This window comes from Atractosteus spatula, chromosome 14 (assembly GCF_055471065.1).
Source record: "Atractosteus spatula isolate fAtrSpa1 chromosome 14, fAtrSpa1.hap1, whole genome shotgun sequence".
Lineage (NCBI taxonomy): Eukaryota > Metazoa > Chordata > Actinopteri > Semionotiformes > Lepisosteidae > Atractosteus > Atractosteus spatula.
The window spans coordinates 31,144,810-31,165,487 of NC_142719.1; the positions used below are offsets into that span (position 1 = coordinate 31,144,810).

At 50.1% G+C, this 20,678-nt stretch overlaps 2 protein-coding genes across 2 annotated transcripts in view; both read right to left on the reverse strand.

The window, feature by feature from the left end:
- Positions 1-3,486: 3,486 nt before the first annotated feature.
- On the reverse strand, positions 3,487-18,718 carry reep2 (receptor accessory protein 2). The gene is made up of 8 exons (XM_088932936.1): positions 18,378-18,718; positions 10,950-11,022; positions 9,927-10,003; positions 9,354-9,474; positions 8,635-8,748; positions 7,969-8,146; positions 6,387-6,547; positions 3,487-5,501 (listed from the first exon to the last, which is right to left on the reverse strand). The coding sequence occupies exons 1-8, from the start codon at positions 18,407-18,409 to the stop codon at positions 5,424-5,426; spliced, it is 834 nt and encodes a 277-aa protein (XP_088789062.1). The 5' UTR covers positions 18,410-18,718; the 3' UTR covers positions 3,487-5,423.
- A 346-nt stretch (positions 18,719-19,064) lies between these two features.
- cngk (cyclic nucleotide-gated potassium channel) overlaps positions 19,065-20,678 on the reverse strand; it is a 30,615-nt gene continuing 29,001 nt past the window's right edge. Inside the window, exons 36-38 of the mRNA XM_088932935.1 lie at positions 20,181-20,338; positions 19,952-20,055; positions 19,065-19,696 (exon numbers count right to left, since the gene is read on the reverse strand). Coding sequence (XP_088789061.1) covers positions 19,368-19,696; positions 19,952-20,055; positions 20,181-20,338 — 591 coding nt within the window. The 3' untranslated portion in view covers positions 19,065-19,367. The remainder of the gene's footprint in view (positions 19,697-19,951; positions 20,056-20,180; positions 20,339-20,678) is intronic.

Genomic DNA, 20,678 nt, shown 5'->3' on the forward strand with positions numbered 1-20,678 from the left:
GACAAAAGTTTGGCTTTTCGGTATTGAGCAAGATCGAACTGTATCCATCTGAGTAACTATAGCAACATATCTTCTGTTCTTAACCTGCTCTGTGCAGGAGCGACACCTACAGCAGGAGAGACCTATAAGGCATGCCCTCAGGGGGAGTGACAATGTACCAGACACACCTGAGGCAGTGTGCAATTGGACACACCCACCGGGGGCGTGGCTATGTGGCAGACACACCCCATGTGGGAGGGGCAATATAAAGAGCACGCCTGTGTGGGAGGGGGTGATGTATCAGAAAGGTCATATTGACTGGTAGGCGGCACTCACCTCTGGAACAGAATTTCCTAACTGATACCCCAATGTGGAGAAGTGTTCCTTTTGTATGAGATGTTAAACTGTTTCAGCCTGCTTGGGTTTGGAAAGGTGTTGTATCAATAAAAATGTATTATTTTTCCTGACTAATGTGTTATTACAAACCCCTGTAGAGTTGGATCCCCGTTGTCCTGCCTAATGTCTGGGTCTATATACAGTCTGGTATCCTAACAAATTTCTTTAATTTAGCGGGTGAAACAATTTCTCTCTCCTACCCTGATCTGTGTGTTGTGGGGCTGCAGGTGCAGAACAGTCACCCACGTTTGTGCACTTCGGTGGGAATGAAATGGGTCTCCTCCTGTGTGTGAAATGTTTGTGTAGAAATGCAGACAAGTATTATTATAGCTTCAGCTGGCCATGCTGGTATCAAAAGTGTGACAACAGCGGCCTCTGCTGGTGATAGGCAGCACTGACCACAGCGCTGTCAGAGGCTGTGTCCTTCCTGATCACTGAACTGAGCCCAGGGAAGTCAGCAGTGACTGGGGAGGGGCAGTGATGTGTGCATTTCTGTCTGCCTGTGGCCTGGTCAGCGCCCTCATGACAGGACTGTTACTCCAGGAAATCAAGGGCTTCCCTCCCTTTGAGCACTCACAGGTACAGACATATAGACATACATGAACATGTGCACTTACTGTACACGCACACATGCACATATACAGGTGTGCACACTGTCATGCTCTCCCCTGCTGGAGCACTGCAGAACAAGCTAGCGTTGCCACAGCAGCTGGCCATGCCTGTACTCACCTGTCAGTCCGTAGCAGCTGCCCTGCAGCCTCTCCATCTCTCTGCAGCTCAGTGCTGGGGAGGGATGCTGGAAGGGCAGGGTCAAAATACTGGGAGCCCAGGCAACCTTACGGGCGCAAGATATTCCCCCCAGGTCTACCACGATGGGGTCTGCCCTCACGTCAGCAGGCAGTGGGTGGAGCCTTGGAATCGTTTTTGAGAGAAAGAGAAAGAGAACCCCCCTCCACTGCTGCAGACAGGGAAATACCCCCAGATGGGTCCCCCCCTGCGGGGGCCCCAGTCCTGTCACTGCCGGGGTCCTGGGTGTCGTGAGTCACAGGCACTGCGCAGGGTGATGTCAGCAGCCACGACTGGGAACTGCTGCACAAAGCACAGCGCTGGGCTCAGAGGAGCCCTGTCATGTACTTTGTCAGGTGTGCTGGCAAAGTACATGACAGCAATAATAAGTTCAAAGTGTTGAGTTGGTGATTGCTCAGTCCACTCATTCCAATCAGCACTGTGAACTGCAGCAATCATGACACGTCAGCCAATCAGCACACTGAGAGCAGACCCAGTCACAGCAGTCTTCATCCAATCAGCACCATGAACTGCAGCAATCATGACACATGTCAGCCAATCAGCACACTGAGAGCAGACCCAGTCACAGCAGTCTTCATCCAATCAGCACCATGAACTGCAGCAGTCATGACACATGTCAGCCAATCAGCACACTGAGAGCAGGCCCAGTCACAGCAGTCTTCATCCAATCAGCATCTAGTGAATCACATGCCAGTTTCAGTCAATCAATACACAGAAGGTCACCACTCGCAGTCACTCATCTCATTAAACCCTTCCTCCACTCTGGAAGAAAATGATAAGCAGTCCAGGATCTCCAATCTGTGCACCAGTGTCTGAATTACCCATGGAGAATACCCCACTGCCTAAATTACCCCCTCATTCAAGTAAGAATACACCTAGAAGTACAAATGTTAAAAATGCTTGGAGAATTATTTTAGTATTGTACTGTTAGTTTGAGGACCTATTTTATTTTTCAGTAAAAAGCGACATCATGTGGTCAATTTTGGGCACTACAAAAATTATATTTATGTTTTAACCCCCTCAACTACAGACATTTGTGATATCGGTAATTTCCAACCCTCAGGTCCTCAGGGAATGAACTCCTCCCTCCTCCGAGGCAGAGTCAAAAACACCGAAGGTCGAGGGGAGTGTTTCAGCTTCTACAAGCACACAGAACTTCCACCTCTCAGCCATCTGCTCACTCTCATCTCCGACTGAACGGTGACCGGCGCTGGAGGAACAGACACGCCTAAAAAGGACACTTCGTCGGTCACGCCCACTGTGGGTGTGGTCTGTACAAGACACGCCCACGACGGGAAAGGCCTATACCACACACCCCCAAACCTGGGAGTGACCAGCAATATCCCCGCCCACAGTAGGAGTGACAGTGTAGCAAACGCCCACACGAGTTTTAACGGACTAATATAGGGAAAGCAGTGTGTATAATTACTAAATGTCTATTAAATACGAATTTAGCACAAAAATTATATCAGAAACAATTCTATACTTTATATACGCTTTCCGGATCTGCAGCCTTTGTTTTACAATTGCAATCAACACAATTAAAATGAGATTTTTAGTCACAGTGAAGCCACCCATTGCCAAGAACCAGGCTTTACTGGAACGCTGGTGGGATACACGATGGATCGGACACCAGTCCATCACAGGGCAGACAGGCACACAAACACGCTCACACAGAGCCAATCAACCTACAAGCATGTCTTTGGACCGTGGAAGGAATCCCCCCCAAACGCAGGAAGAACATATAAACTCCACCCAGACAGCAGACAGCACCCCAGGTCTGGAACTCACCCCAGGGCCCCACCCAGCCCACGACTGCAGGTGGTCATTTTAATGGAAAGAAAGAGAAGATCTGGGTTTCTGGAGAAACTGTACTCCTTCAGCACCGGCTTCTCAGACAAATCCATCCGTAATAATGAGCAAAAAACATCCATGGTCGCTTATCAGGACTAAAGACAGCTACAACACGCCAGGAAACCACCCCGAGTTCACTGGGTCACCCAGACGTGGCGCCTGGTGTTCTCCAATCCAACCCTCATTTATTTTGTGGTGGTGAAGCAGTTTTCAGTTACACACCGTGCGGTGGTTGAGTCGCACTTCTTGGAGAAACGAGCGAACATCGGCTGCGTCACCAGACGGGATCAGGTTTAGGGATGGCGAGAAAGGGGAGTGAACCCAAGAACGAAGCTCTCCGGCAGTCAGGCCAAACAAAAAGGCTGGAATCGACACCCTTCCTCTGACAGCTTCCCTCTGCACACTGACGGGTCACACGTGCAGCCAAAGACCAGACAGCCACATTAAAGGTTCATCAAAACACAAAATATTTATTCTGGGGAAAAAAAAAAGATTTAAGACGCTTTCACAAATAAAAATGTCAGGTTGTCGTTAAGACCCCCTCACGTATCGACCCCGCCAGCTGTTCAGAGGCTCAGCAGCAGGCACGTCTGCGCCGGTTCTTCTAAGACGCACTGTAAAGATCACACTGACCCTGTTCCCTAAAGTCAGGATCATCCCAACTCTTCCTGGACCATTCTGCCCTCTCTCGGCGAAGACGAAACGTCTGCAGGGACGCGGCGCCCAGGTTCCAGTTCTGGGAGAGCGGGGCTCAGTTCTGCCGGAGGCTACACTGATGCCAAAAGCTGTATGTGATCTGCAGGTGTTCGGACCACAGTACAGCCTGGTCCACAGGCTCAACCTGAGGCTTGGTTCGATCCATTATGATCCGCGTCCTCTCTGTGGCTGTGACCGGCACACAGGTGAGCAGGCCCGTTATTAAAACAACTACGTGAATTGTTTAATTGAGCACTCCGGCTGGAAACCCCAGCTTCTCCAAGACCCCCAATCTGTTTACTAAAATGTGCTATTCATGTTAATATTAACCGCACAACAGGAAACTGCACTGATTTGTTTTTTTTACAAAGGTCATGGGACAGGCCCACTCGCCACAGAGCAACACCCCTCATCACGTCCCTACTGACAGGGCCAGCAGTGACAGCTGCACGAGTTACAGCTTTCAAACCCCCCAAAACACAGGACCCCAACACCGGGGTCCCCCGCCAAGCTTAGTCTGACCCTTGACCTCCGTGCCAATCACAAGCAGGTAAAAAAAAAACACAACCGGTTAAATAAATTGCAATCAGAGTGGACTCACTACTGCCCCCTATTGGCCTAAAAGTTAGTTAGTGGCTGCAATACACAGTTTCATATATACCGTATATCCATTCCATTATATACAGTACATATCGCTTAATATACATGTTATATACATTTTATACAGTTCCTATTTGTACATTTACAGTACAGAATATATATAGAGCGATTTCTAGAAATTGCATTTCTGCTTACATGACGGATCCACAGACACATCAAAGCCCAGTGAGGATTGATTGTAAAATCCTTCCCTCGAAGCAGGCGGTACAGGACCGCGGTTAAGCCTAATGCTACAAGCCAAAACCAAAGATAAAAGAAACTTATTTGTGTGGATCCTTCACTAACACCAAAATCCACAGCTCAGACCTCGGAATCATGCTGCCTGTGGATCCCTCAGAATAAATAAACCAGCTTAAAAAATTATTCTTCAGCACCCCAAAACTCTTGTGTGTGTGTGTGGGGGCCGTGAGGAATTCGGCACACAAACTTGGGGTCCTGACCCCTGTACTTGTTATCTTCCTCTCCATCTCCACACTGCTCTTTCCTCGTTTCCATTTCTCCCTCTATTCCCAAAATGTCCTCCCCCCCCCCCCTCCCCTCAGGAAAGACAAAACACTGAAGAAATCGAATAAAAAGCCTAACGAGGCCCGTGGTGCCCTGGGCGCTGTCCCGTCTGCTGCGTCCTGCGTGCAGTCCTGGCACAGCTGTGGCACAGCTGGCACACACCTCTTGCCCTTTCTCAGATGACCACAGAGTGGGGGACAGCCACACCCCTTGTGACCCCCTGTCCCTCAGCTGTACAGGTCGTTCTGGGGGTCAAGCACGGCCGCCGCCGTCACAGATGGGCACAAACCATAAAACACAGAGCTCCGGAGAAAAGCGTTTGTGGAAGCAATAGAATGACGACCCCCCCACCCAAAAAAAGGAAAAGGGCAGAAAGCGACTGGGAACTGGGCCGGCTTTGCCTTTAAAACCTGCGTTGGCAACTGAAACGGGGCGTCCTGGGGGCGTCTGAGAGTGCGAGAGTGTGTGCGGGTGAAAGCCAGGCAGACGGACACAGGGGCAGCGTGGACTGGCAGCAGGGGCTCGGCTCACGCAGTCTCTGCGTTGCCGCTGCCTACGGGCGTGGCCTTCTTCTTCGGCTGCCTCTTCACCGTCTTAGTTTGCGCCTGAGAGGACATGGATCCAGAGAGGGGGAGAGAGAGAAGGAAACAGGGAGGGAGGGAGAGAGAGGAACGCGGTGACAGAGACAGATGAGGAGAGAGGGAGAGATGGGGCAGAAACGGTGAAAAGGAGAGAGAGCGAGAAAGAGAGCCGTCAGACAAGAACTGATTGTTCAAGGCTCATTTCTCTCCCTGTCTCCCTGATTATTCCTGAGCTGATCCCTCAGATCACTGCACTCTGGACTCAAACACCCACTGCATTCCAGCACCAAACTTATACTCACACATGCTGTACCAAACACAATGCATGAGACAGCATGTGCTTTTACCACAATCACACTGGGCTTCACTGCACTGTACTGTGATTTTACCCTGTTCTCACTGGGCATTACTGCACTGTGCTGTGATTCTACCCTGATCTCACTGGGCTTTACTGCACTGTACTGTGCTTTTACCCTGATCTCACTGGGCATTACTGCACTGCACTGTGCTTTTTCCCTGATCTCACTGGACTTTACTGCACTATATTGTGCTTTTACCCTGATCTCACCGGGCTTTACTGCACTGCAGTGTACTGCACTGTGCTTTAACCCTGATCTCAATGGGCGTTACTGCGCTGTACTGTGTTTTTACCCTGATCTCACTGGGCATTACTGCACTATACTGTGCTTTTACCCTGATCTCACCGGGCTTTACTGCACTGCAGTGTACTGCACTGTGCTTTTACCCTGATCTCACTGGGCGTTACTGCACTGTACTTTGCTTTTACCCTGATCTCACTGGGCGTTACTGCGCTGTACTGTGTTTTAGTGCAAAGGAGACCCCAGTAGCATGTCCTGAGGGTCCCCAGGAACAGGACAGTCAGCCGGGCGTGTCTGGAGTCTCCGCTACCTCAGTCTTCGCGGCAGGTTTCTTGGTTGCTTTGACACTCGCAGTGCGTTTCGGCGGCCTCTCTGCTGCATCCTCGTCGGACTGCTCCGTCCTGGCATCTGACTGGTCCCCATCGGGTTTGTGGCTGTGCGACTCGTCGGCTGCAGTGGGCGTGGCGCGGGCTGTGGGAGGGGGCAGGTGAGCGAGCAGCAGCCTCCTCCTCTTTCCCTGCGAACCCCCACCCGTGCTCTTGCCCACTCTCACATCGCAGCTCTGACACAGGGAAGGCCAGCTCCCCCTTGCTGTGGTGCAGCTGTACAGCAGCACTGCCCTCAGGAAACACTAGCCCTGCCCAGTCTACCACTGGCAGAACGGCAGGGGCACGGACACAGAGCCCGGCAGCTCTGACACACCGGGGCCAGACAGCGAGGGGTGTCCAGTCTGCCCTCAGTGGGGCACTGTCTCTCCAGAGCCCACACGGTCAGACAGATGTTTGCTCAACATTCACCTGATGCACAGCTGGCACTCACTGGCCTTGAAACACCCTCCTATTTCTGCACAACGTAATTAAAAGCTCTCCAGGACTCCTTCAACCTGTTTAAGGACTAGGGAAAACGTGGATGTGTAATGTATATATTGGATTGCAAAGTGCATCACACACAGGAGGGGACCCACTTCATCCCCACTGAACTGCAGAACCATCTGGGTGCCACTGTTCTGCAACTGCAGCCCCACAGCACACAGATCAGGGGAGGAGAGAGAAACTGGACAAGACCAGAGTGGGGTTCAGTCCTCCTGCAGCCCCATGACACACAGATCAGGGGAGGAGAGAGAAACTGGACAAGACCAGAGTGGGGTTCAGTCCTCCTGCAGCCCCACAGCATACAGATCAGGGGAGGAGAGAGAAACTGGACAAGACCAGATTGGGGTTCAGTCCTCCTGCAGCCCCACGACACACAGATCAGGGGAGGAGAGAGAAACTGTACAAGACCAGAGTGGGGTTCAGCCAGGACACTGGGGTGACAGCCCTACTCTTACCAGCAGCCCTGGGATCTGTACTGACCGAGCAGTCAAGACCTCGGTTTAATGTCTCACCTGAAGGACAGCATTCTGGTCTAGAGAGAAAAGCGCCACCTACAGGTCCACCAACACCTCCTACAGCAGCAGCCTGGCTGTCCCTGCGGCTCTACTGTCCAGGCCCAGCCTTGCTGACACGTGACCAGCTCAGGCTACTGAAATCGAGACTTCAGCTCTACAGTTAACTGCGAGTTGAACTTAATTTAAGCCACTAGAGACCCCAGGCCAAAAGAGAAAGCAAACATTCTGTTTCTCGTAAGAGGCAGGCCTGAGAATGGCGGCTACACGTCATGTTCAATAAACCCCCAGAATTCTCTGCTTCTAGGCAGCTCCAGAGAATGAGAAGAGGAAGTGAGACACACCTCTGTTTATACTCACACCTTCATATTCCTCTGGGAACCTCCTGCTCTGTGTTCTGTCTTCATAGATCTCTCCTGTGTCACAGTTTTCACAGGCAGGAACTGTGAAAGGCGCTATACAACCCCAATGTGACGCACTGACCCGATGGCCCGTGCAGCAGCCCTACCTTTGCCCCGGGGGGAGGTGCCCCCCCCTCCCGAGTCGCTGATGGAGTCCAGCAGGCTGGCTGCTGAGCTGCGCAGACGGGGGTCGGAGCTGCGCAGGTGCAGATCCTCCTCGTCCCGGATGAGCGTCAGGTCCTGCATGCTGAAGCTGCGCAGCTTCTCCGACAGCACGCCCTGACCCTGCAGAAGCGAGCGTGCAGCTGCAGACAACGGTACCGACACCACAGCAAGGACAGCCGCACTCGCCAATTCGTTACAGGCTACACTGATCCCTGGTCAACTTTCTTCTTCCTCACTCAGGAGCACGTCGCAACTGCTCGCTCGGCTCTTCTAACTACCCGACTACCCGAAGGACTGAGGCTGAGCTCACAGAGTGCACCTGGAGTAAAGCAAGCAGGTGATCCAGGTGCAACATGCACACACATACTGGACCTGTTCATCTCCATGCTCAAGTGTGTAGGCTGGAGATGTGATGACTGAGGTACTGCAATGTGGTGATGGTTTGGTAAGTGGCTTTAGAAAGGGCTATATCGCCCTCTAGGTACTGGAGGACTGAAGTACAGGAAATTAGTTGAGAAATACCACACGCCCCGACGTATCTGTACAGTCTGAATGATGACGAACAGGACGATTAACTCAACGAGTGACTCGACTGATTGACCTCTGACCTTGGTGGCAGCTGTCACGGCTGCGTTAGCGGCCAGGTTCAGTCCCCTCTTTCCGAACCGCATCATGGTCTCGTAGCTCCGGTCCCGGGCCTGCGTGATGTACTCATCGATCTCCTGGATCGCCAGAGACACAGAGGAAAGCCTGAAACCCACAGCACCTGATACCCCCACCGCCCCACTGCTGAGGCTGTACCACACACCTGGAGAACCTGCACACAGCAGGAGTACAGACTCTTCCTGGAGACTCTGTACAGAGACACACAGCTGGAGTACAGACTCTTCCTGGAGACTCTGTACAGAGACACACAGCTGGAGTACAGACTCTTCCTGGAGACTCTGTACAGAGACACACAGCTGGAGTACAGACTCTTCCTGGAGACTCTGTACAGAGACACACAGCTGGAGTACAGACTCTTCCTGGAGACTCTGTACAGAGACACACAGCTGGAGTACACTCTCTTCCTGGAGACTCTGTACAGAGACACACAGCTGGAGTACAGACTCCTACTGGAGACTCTGTACAGAGACACACAGCTGGAGTACAGACTCTTACTGGAGACTCTGTACAGAGACACACAGCTGGAGTACAGACTCTTACTGGAGACTCTGTATAGACACACAGCTGGAGTACTGACTCTTACTGGAGACTCTGTACAGACACACAGCTGGAGTACAGACTCTTACTGGAAGCCTAGTGTGGCCACTGAAGGTCACTCTACCTTCTCCTTGTTGGACAGTGTGGGGTGGACAAACTTGCGGTAGAGCACACTGGAGCCCTTGGTGTAGGGAGACAGCAGCCAGATGACAAAGGCGATCTTCAGCTCAAAATAAAACGGGAACCTGAGGAGACGACACAGGGATGTCATGAGCCTGGTTTCTCCCAGTATGCAACATGCCAGTTAGATTTGTGTTGGTAGCAGTTAGGAGGCATAGATATTTAATGTATATACTAAGTCTCTTACGCAACCTTAACACAGCATGCAAACAACATGGCCCATTGTGGCCTTTTGGATGTTGACAGTGAATTGATTGATCCCAGGATCTCATCTATCTGATTCCCACAACCTTTGGGTGATTAAGTGCCTGCTGCTCTTATGAGTCAAAGGCACTTCACACAGGAACAGCAGGCAGGCATGTTAGACACAGGTGTGTGATCAGGGAGGGGGCTCGTATCTTCGCTGACACTGAGAACTATTCTACTCTCCTCCTGAGTACAATAAAGCAGAAATATAATAAATATCCTCTCCTTCACAGGTGGGAGTAAGCTGGCACTGGAGTCTGGAGACGCTTACCAGGACAGAACGATGTCAGTGAGAGTCTCTGCTGTGGTGAAGAAGGCAAATACTATCCAGTACATCATCCATTTCACCTGGGGAGCACAGAGATGCACTGAGAGTGAGCACACTGGCACACACACACAGAGCACCGAGAGTGAGCGCACGACTCACATACACTCACACAGCACTGAGAGTGAGCACACGACTCACATACACTCACACAGCACTGAGAGTGAGCAGACTGACACAGAAACAGACACTTCTCACTCCATTAACCTTCAGATTAGTTACTGAAAGCACAAGGGTGCATGAGTATGCTACAGATAAACTCAACTAATTAGGACCCCGCAGAAAATTCCTCTGGCCCTGCCAGGGGGCACAGCTCAGAGCCTGATCGCTGGGCCGGACTCTCACGGCACACAGGCTCTCCGTTCCCAGGCTATTGTAATTTCCATGGCAACCGTCTCCAGGCAGCGCCTCGCGCTCTGTCGCCGTGGCGAGAATGTTCCAGGGCTGCCTGTGCCGCGCGCTAAGAGGGGGTGTTCAGACACAGCGGAGGGGAGACTGCACAAGCTCCGGTACTAAGGAAGCAAAATTCCCTCCAGCTTTTTTAGCATTATTATCGATACAAGGCCCTCCCAAAGCACACCGAAAAACAGTGGGACCGATTGCCAGGCTATCAACAACACGTTGGTATGATCGTCTGCATCAGGCCCTGTGTGGTGTACAAGGCTCATCTGTGCCCGACGAGGATGCGTTTGTGCCAGCTCCGTTTCATGCCTGGTGCTTTACTGCCTGTTGCGTCAGACACAGCCCTTGTAAAAGTGACAGGTCTCTGTGCCACCGGGCCTGGCACAAACAGCTCCACGCCACCACCGTGCCACCTCTGCTCCGTATGCGCCCTGCTGCTGGCCATCACGATGCCACAGAGCAGTAGGACCCAACACCACCCACCCCCTGACTCTTGACCCCTGACCCGGGGACAGAGAGACAGGAAAGCGCACCGCGGAGAGCACGAGCAACAGGCGGCTTACTCACGTATTCTTTGACATTCTTGGTCTTCACTGCCTTGTAGGAGGAGTAGGCGGGATACAGGGTCCCAAACACCAGGCTGCAGGAACACGAGCAGAGAGGTCACACGCTGCTGGCCATGGTGGGCGGGCGGCTGCACGGGCACTGCTGCCTCCCCCTGCCCCTCTCCCCCACCACGGCCCAGCTCCTCCTCGCTAAACTGGGCTCGCTTCTCACTTCATAGCTGTTAATGAGCCCTGGTCCCCAGGCTGGCAGGGACCCCCAGATCCGCAGGGACTTCCAGCTGAGCACGTCCCCAGCAGACAGGAACCGGGACCCCCCGAACCGGACACAGCTCTTTCCCCGGTTCCAACTCAACCGACACACTGGAGCACTGGAATCTACGACTTTCTCCCAGTACAGCAGGCATGTCTCCGTCATCTATGATCAAGCCCGCTGGATATCTGATAGCCACTGAAAGCAATCAGGGAAAGTTATTGGCTCACTTAAGATACCAGTTAAGAAGCTGAGAGCTCATCTGAGATGAAAATAATTAAAACGGATAGCCCCGGCATTATGGCGGTGAGAAATTTTAATTGATTCTGGGCCAATATTTTGCGCTAAGTGTGTTAAGGCAGTTAAGAGGTTAATTTAGGACCACATCATGCCAGCCAGCTTTGCACAGAACAATGCCTCCCTCTCTCCCTCTCTCTCCGGGTCCCCACACAATCACGGATCCAGCGCCTGTCCTGCCAAGAGCTCCCATTCAAAACCCCCCACCCCCAGCCATCCCAGTCCGGGGGCTGATTCACACAAAGGCTCCACAATCCGTCTCTCCGCGAGAGCTGGGGCCAGGCTTGCCTCCCATCTCTATTCACAAAGTTTTTTTAAAAAAATCATTTTCTTTCTGGAAAACAGAAAAGGGCATAAAATCAGGTTTTGTTCACTCTGTGAAAGAGCAGGGCAAACGGTTGTCAGTAGGAGTTCACACTGCAAGCGGCCCGGTCTAGCCCAGAGCCAGGAGGGGTCCCAGCCAGCAGGAGACTGTCGGGATCCTTTGGGTGCTGGTAGGATCTCCTCCAGCCACGTCCTGCAGGACCCCAGGGAAACTATATATCCAGCGGCTCTATCACCCTGCAGTTCCCAGCCGGCAGCCCGCTGGGGCTCAGCAGTGTGAGCCTGGTCAGTACTCGGATGGGAGACCTCCTGGGAAAGCTAAGGTTGCTGCTGGAAGAGGTGTTAGTGGGACCAGTAGGGGGCGCTCACCCTGCGGTCTGTGTGGGTCCTAATGCCCCAGTACAGATGCGGGGACACCATACTGTAAAAAGGTTCCGTCCTTTGGATGAGACGTAAAACCGAGGTCCTGACCCTGGTATTAAAAATCCCGGGGTGCTTACTGAAAAGAATAGGGGTGTTACCCCGGTGTCCTGGCCAAATTTCCCCCCTGGCCTTTACCAATCATGGCCTCCTAATAATCCCCATCTCTGAGCTGGCTTCACCACTCTGCTCTCCTCCCCACTGAGAGCTGGTGTGTGGTGAGAGTACTGGAGCATCAACCAGGTGGAGCTGCACACTGGAGGAGGTGGAGGGGATCCCCATTACCTGTAGAGCACTTTGAATGCAGTGTACAGAAAAAACGCTATATAAGTTATTATAAACTTCTTCAGAAACACGACTGGGGAGGGTGGTCCAGAGCCCACAGACTTTCAGAACCTGCGGTTTCGAGTTCTGCGTCCTCCCAGTACCTGTGGGTCCAGTCCTCCAACGGAGGTCCTGAAGGCCCTTTGGAGTGCCTGCTGCTTAAGACTAAAGAGATCGAGTCCCTCTACTGTAACTAGGGGAGGCATCTTATAAAAATGCTCAGGGAGAGCATTTTAGGGGCTCCCCTCTGTAAGTGTTCAGGGTCCCCTCCGTTACCCTGGTCGTCTTGTACTTCAACAGATATGCATCCAGCTGGCTGCGGGGCTTGGGCTTTTTTTGGGACAGTTTCCTACTCTACTAAACTTTTGCTGACCCTTCCCTCCTGACCCCTACAGATGGGAGGGGTTCCTCCTCCTGGCCCTGCACCCCCATCCTGAAATAATGCCACTGGCTGTAACATGGGGAAACACCCAAAACAGCTGGATGAGATCCCCCAGGCAAGACAGGAGGCCCTTCTTTACACAACGGATGGCAGGAGGCTGGAACAAGCTACCCATGAATATGACTTTTTTTTTCCCAACCTTCTTCATCTTCATAATCCACCCAGTGCTTTAGTAATGCGAAATCCACACACAATCTAAACACAGGCAGAATGACCTCCTCTCTTTTGTAACTGCTCTGATGTGACCGCCTGCTTCTGTTCTCAGTTACAATGGATAAACGTACTGGGTAGTCAGTGCAGGAGCCGCATGGCCAGCGGCAGCCCGACGAGGCCCACGGCCCCCGCCTGACCGCAGCAGTGGGGGGGGGGCAGACGCGCCCTGCCGCTGGCCCTGGCGTCTGCGCTCCCTGCCTGGCTGCATGCTGCTGACGCGACAGGACACAGCTGACACGGCGCACCAGCACTGCGCAACCAGATCGCCCCCGCCCTGCAGCGCACCGCCGCGCCACCCTACAGGACTTTAAATACTGTTGCATCTTTCCAAGCTCCTGCTCCCCAGAGGATGACAGCTAATGGACACGAGAGACACGTCAGTTCAAACCTCCTCATTGATTTGTTCACATGCTCAGGGTCTTAGCATCACGTGCATAGAGACAACTCACTGGCAAAGGTATTGCTGATGTATTTTAGAGATCTGGCCTCGATTAGATATTAACACAAGGAAGGACACAGGCAGGAGGGCATTCAGCTCATCTAGCTCAGCAATGACTGGATCAAGTGATTTTTTTCAAAGATCTCATCTAGCTGTTTCCTGAAAGAAATCAGGGTATTGGCTTCAACAACATGGCGGGGCAGCTTGTTCCACACTCCCACCTCCCTTTGTGTAATGAAGTGCCTTTTGCTCTCAGTTTTTAAAAGAGATTATTTGAAAGGCTTATTTCCCTTGAAGATGATCTTGATCTAGGTCAATCTTTTTGGCTTTTGAATAGTTCAATCAAACCTCCCTGTAGTCTCCTTTGATTAAAGCTAAAGAGATTCAGTTTCATTACCCTGTCTGTGCAAAAGATCTTCCTTACAGATCAGGAAACCACCAGGTTGTCCTTCTTTGGACTGAGCTCAGAGCAGCATGGGAGAATCAAACACCGACTTGACCAGAGACCTGGACAGAGCCCAGTGATGGACAGGCAGGACACACACACAGCCAATCCTAGTGGCTACACCTGTCCCAAACAGGACTAGACGCTGGTTAGAAGACCGAAGCCCACAGCCCGTCCGCTCCTGTGAGCAGAGCAGCCAGAGAGCCGAGTGGGCCTGCGAACTGTACTCTCTTCCAGCTAGAACTTTCTGAGCTCATGAAACACATGCGATGGTCGACCAGAGCGAGTCAGCGCTACTGCTCCCAGCACGCAGCTCATCTTCTGACACGAACAGCTGGACTCCCAGACAGGACAAGAGCAAGCAGAGACAGAAGGACAGACGGGGGTATGAATGCTTGGTCTGTGTTGTTCTTCAAACTCATCTCACTGTCCAGCAGCTTGTGCAGAGGTGAGGAACCGGGCTTCTCCAATGCCGAATATTCTTCCTAGTAAAAGCAGACATGGAGGCCGCAGGAGGTAAGGGAAAGCGCTGTGCTTTGTCTGCAAGCTCATCTCTCTGGTTCTGCTCCATGTCATTGATAAAGACCAGGCCCCGAACCTGATATCGCACATATCGACCTCTGATTCTCTCCCACTCGCGAGTCTCTGCACCCCCTCCCTTTCCCACACACCCCCAGGCCAGTCTGGGCACAGCGCTCCGACACATCACAGATCTAGTCTCCGTCCCTCATTGCTCCAGAACCGGGAGGTTAAAGGATAACAAAGACTCCCAACACTGACAGGCCGAAGGAACCAAGTCTCTTTAATCATAAACAGAGATGACTATGAGGAGACCTGACACAAGTGTTCCAAATCCCCAAAGACACTGACACAGTCAACCCAGATCAGAATCAACAGTGAAACACGAACCAGAGGACACCAGTGGAAACTACAGGAAAGAGCCTTTAACACTGAGGCACGTTTGTACACAAAGGGTTGTGGGAGTGTGGAACAAGCTGCCCAGTGATGTAATTGAAACCAATACCCTGGCTTCCTTCCAGAAACCACTCGTTTGCAACCATTCTTAAGTTGTTCTTTTGAAGCTCGTTTTGTCCAAAGCCTTGGTCCACCTTTACCATCTCGCCCTTGAGATTTTCAGAGGGAACAGATGTCTCTGCGTGGCTTCCAGGGTTCTGCAGGTCTGACTGACTTTTGCTCAGAAGAGAGGAAATAAAAACTGCGGCAGTGAGCGATGATTGGTCTGTGCAAGAACCGCCTGGCCATTTCACTGGACGGGCTGTGTGGGCGGGAGAGGGGGGGGGAGGGCAACAGATATAGGGGCAAACAAACTAGATCAGCCCTTCCACCCCCACCCAGGCTTGCTGCCCTTCCTACCCACTGAGCTCCATACCTGATGCATAAGTCATTGAATTGGAGCCTTTGGAGCTGTTCGTCTGCTTGAAACCTACGACTTACCGGCGAAACGCAGCAGTCAAAAGCCAATCTCTAACATTACGCCAGCATCCGCTTAAGAGCTGAAAACATCAGACTGATCCTGTGATTAACTCATTTAATTATGTAACTTGAGAGCGCAGAGGAAACTAACCCCGGCAGGTTCTGGGTCCTGAACTACCTGATAGTGTGTCATTAGAGAGGCCCCGCATCAAAATAAAAACAACACTGCAAATTCCTGGGACAGTCACACTGATCCAAGCCCCCTCGGTCTCTGTTTAACTCACATAATGAACCAGACGTCCACTGTCCGGGTCAAGAGATTATGATCTGTAGAGAGAGGCTGGACGGGCCACATTAAGCTACTTATTGTGTTTTTATTTTTTGCAAACACACAAACACAAGGACTAACTGACCATATTTTGTTTTTAAAAAAAACAGTGTTTGCACTGCGGCATCTTCTCTGTATGGCTCTGCGTTACACACTGCTGAAAGTCATTCCGTTCTTTGCTAACGGTTTTTACAAGCACACTGATGCATCTTGAATACAGCCACCTTCTAATCACCCAATCCCAAAGCAGTACAGCCTAGTGTCTTTATAGCATTATTTATCAGACTAGACTTTTTGGGGAAAAAAGCCTGCCAGTGTTTCAGGTGCAGTTCAAAATATCTGTTTTCTCAGAGTTCTGAAATAAAATACCATTTCCAAATTATTTTCATATACTTGGCCTCTTAATCACCCGAGGGTAAATTTCAATAATTAGACAACCTAGTTACTTAGCCTACATAGAACGCCTTGATGGCTGCCAGATCCAAACTGACTTTGAAGAGCAAGCACTGTAGACCTGCTCTGAGAAACAGAAAAGGAAAACGCACACCACAGTCTCGCCTGAAGTTAAACTGGTGTTCATTTTCCCTGTCCTCCCAGTTTTTTACATCTTGCAGTACATCAGGGTATGATCCATCATCAAGACCCTGGATATCTGATGTCTGACACTCCTGCTGTACATTCATGGATCCCCAGGCTGGGAGGGAAAAATAAAGTGGGAAAACTCCCTATACAAGGGCTTACTTGAGGGGGGAACAGCATGCCCTTCCTACACATGCTTTCAAATTTCAATTAAGAGAGTCTGTAACAGACGGCCTCCTTTCGAGGGTGATGAATGGCTGTCATTTTGCTCCAGTCCTCTGAGGGCAGGTCCTATTGTTAGGGGACAGCGCTATTGTTTTTCTCAACGCGCTGGTTATGCAGCTAGATCACTGCCAAGGGTACCTCATTGAAGGTCCTGGAGTTGTGCACAAGGTGCTGACTGTGTCCCTAGCCAGAATGACCCACGTGCGTGGACCGGGCTGTCCAAAGCTTTAGAGACGCCCTCGGAGAAAACTCTTCCCTGCCAGCGGAGACAGAGGCAGTGGCACCGATTCCGGCCCAGGTACCACATTCACGTTTAGGAAACAGGCAAGGAAAACCAGGCCACTGCAGCAGCTGTCACCCTGGGGGTCCTGTGAGTGAGGAGAAACCCCAGAGGGTCCCCAAAAAGCAACAAGGGATGTTCTGCTGAACTCCTGTGCACTTTATCAGTCGGATTTCAGTCATCCATCCATCTTCTACCCGTTTTATCTCATTCAGAGTTGTGGGGGAACCGGAGCCTATCCCGGCAAGCAACAGGAGCAAGGCAGGATACACTCTGGATGGGAAGCCAGTCTATCACAGGGCACAGACACAAACATCAGTTCTACCAGGAGCAATCTAACCTACCAGCATGTCTTTGGACTTTGACAGGAAACTGGAGCACCCAGAGGAAACCCATGCGAACACGGGGGTGAATATACAAACCTCACACAGACAGCACCCCAGGAATCGAACACTAGGCCCAGCACTGCAAGGCAGCAAACACATTCGCCCCATATTTCTGCCATTTTCCAGTCAAAAGAATAAGGTAGAAGTTAGTCCTATATTCAATTTTTGCTTTGCTCCAGTACTTTTGTTAGGGTATGCCTATTGACCACAACAGAAGTCCAGATTGTGTCCCTCTCCAGCACAGGGTGTAATGCCTGTACAGAGGTAATCACCCTGTACTACACTGCAAAGCAAATGCGTCTCAAGTAATTCAATCAACTAGATTTCAAAGCATGATGCTTTACATTTTTAGGGTTTTAAATGAAGAAAATACACCCCTTTTCCAGTTTTTTTCCCTTTTCTGCTGAATTGGCCAGTCCCAGGCCGACAGTAAATGCCCTGAAGTGTGCAGGCCGAGGAGAAGGCTGCAGGGACGCAAGGAGGCAGGTGAACTGGGCCGGGGAGCCACCCGCCGCCTGTCCGCGACACATTGCCTCACACGGAGCATGAGCGCATCACAGAGACGGGAGACACGTTTGTACATGGACAGACAGACAAAACCTGCAGATCATCAGAGCAACACCATTTCCGAATTCCAGCTGAATCCAGCAGAATCCAGCAGAAAGATAAATGAGTCACTGGAACTAGGACAGTCCAATTTGTGACGTGCACAACCAATAATTAATTTGCTATGAAAAGGCTCTGATGACTGTATGGCAATTCGGCAAACAGAGGGGGAGGGGGAGAGAGGGCAGAATAAGGTAGCTGAGGATTCCACCTCTAGCACAATTAGAATTATTAACAGCCTTCACTCAGCACCCAGTATTTATCATATTGCGGTGACACGCAACCGACATCCGGCAAGATCGTCGTACTTGCTTTGATCTTTCATCCCCATGCCATAAATAGCTAAATTGGATTGGCGATACAGCTGCAGCAGCACAGCTAACTGAAATGGCAAACACGGGCCGATGTAACAACAAACATGCTCTGAGCATACTTACACCACTAATCTAGAGATGATCCAGGAAACCATCTTGGTCGATATACAGTGTTTATTCCTTTTTAATTTCTTCCCCCCAGGTAGCAGTATTAGCGTACAACAGGGGTACACTTTAAAGGTACGGATTCTGCTGCATTCTGTGTGGAGTCCGCTGAAGAGAATTATATTAGCCCACCTCCTCCACAGTTAAAGGGGCGGCTCATTGCGCTGGATTTTGCCGACAGATAATGATGCTCATGCTCCTATCACCGCAGATCCTGCGTAACCTGCGTCGTTTTCGCCTGGACACTGGATTTAAGAAACTCTGCACTCGATCTAAAGACACTTCGTCCAAAGTGTGTATCTGTCTATGAAATATTTTACTTTCCCGCCTTGCTAAAAAGACTTGGTATCTATAAAAATGTCAGTTTATAGTTTCATGTTCAAACTATAAACAATCTTTTTACACCATACACAGTATACATTTGTAATCTAACATTTGCTAAAGGAATTGACGGGATTTGCCGTTACTGGTATTTTCTTACTGTTTATAGCGTGATTGTGTACTTGCAGGCACAAGTCAGATTTTACTCAAATTAGCATTTAATGATGAAGTGGTTTCTCCAGATCAGGAATATCTGGTGGGGCATTGAGTGACAAAGGTGATTCAGGCTAAAATATTTATTTGTGGTTTAAATAAAAAGTTGGTTTTTCCCATGCTGAAATCTTCTAAACATTTTATTAATTCTCCATGAACAATTTACACTATAAACCTCCAAATCCCCTGTTTTGTCAAAGTAATTCACAAGGCTGGCCAGTGGAAGATTAGGTACTAGAAAGATGTTACTGTATGCGTTTTGCTTGAAGGCAGTGCTGTAACTATTGGAAGACAGCATTCCAGGTGGAGTAATATAAAGACAATATAGGACACATTACAAACCATTTAAAAACAATTCCTGGAGAATTAGACCTTCATATTCGTACACTTAGTGCACTCGTGTTTCAGGCCTCGTCAGCGCAGCTTTAACTCTCCCTTTGTGACATCTAGCTCATAAATCAGACTTGCTCTCTTCAGCAACTTGCTCATGACATCAGGGTAGAAGGTCCCCACCTCCTCGAAGTCCTCCTTAGACAGAGACAGAATGTCCACGTAATTCTCGGCGATGACTGACTCCTCACACCTCTGGCGCCTCAGCAGGAAGATGACCCCGTACGACCTGCCCCTAGACAAGAACTCCACTTCCTCTTTCTGGTCGTGCCCATATGAGATCACCCTCACCTTCCCATTCAAGATCAGTAGCATCTGCGTGCCCATGTCTCCTTTTCTGGACAAGAACTCACCTGCAAGTCACAAAGAAAATTAACACTGACTTCTGATATTTTTAAATACTGTTCAGAATGCCCTTATGAATTGTCCATTTAAATCATTTGTTTTTCATAATGCAAAGACTCCTTTCATCTACAAACATCTGCTCTCACACGAACTATGTGTTAAAATATCCAGCCTGTCTTTACAGCTGTTGGCTGTATATGTAAACATACTGTATCTAAACTGAGTTTGATACACTCATTGCCCTGTTGCAGCTCCACACTCACCAGTAATGTAGCTCATCAGTTTCATTTTGGTAGAGATGTGGCGAAGATAGGTTTCTGACAAATGGGTGAACAGTTGTTGCTTCTTCAGAAGATTTACACTAATCCTAAAACATTAAAAAAAACATGGCTTCCTCAGGTAAAGTACTTGCGCACAGGAAGAAAACTCCTCCCAGATCTGGGATATTAAAAGATCAGAAAAAAAGGATATTAAGTATGTATTCGCAGATACCTGGCAAAAACCTCCGTTTTCATACAGCTAGGTGTGTCTCTGAACAGAGTTTCAGAATTTATCCCCTTATTACACGTCCATCTATTGTTATAGAACTGAATCACACGCTCTTGTAAAGATGGGGGGATATTTTCATCATTCATATAGTCTTTGACAGTCTGAAAGAAATAAACAAATGGATTACATTGGCTCCTACCTCAAGTGAGAATGTTAGTAATTACTCAGCTCTTCCATGTTTTGTATTTATCTTTTTTTTCTCCAGGCATGTTTCCTGCCTAAGTGATTTTAAAGCCAGTGGGTCCTGGTTCATAAACCCTCAAATGCTAGCAGCACCTGAACTTTTCAGCCCCTCTCAATACCCAATCAGCAACAGGAATAGCCGGATTATTCTCCAGCTTTGGAAAATAAATAACCAAATGGCATGGTTTCGATCTGAGCTACTGTGGCCCCTCCATTCTGTTCTACTGCAGCACCTGAACACACCAAGCAGCTTAACTG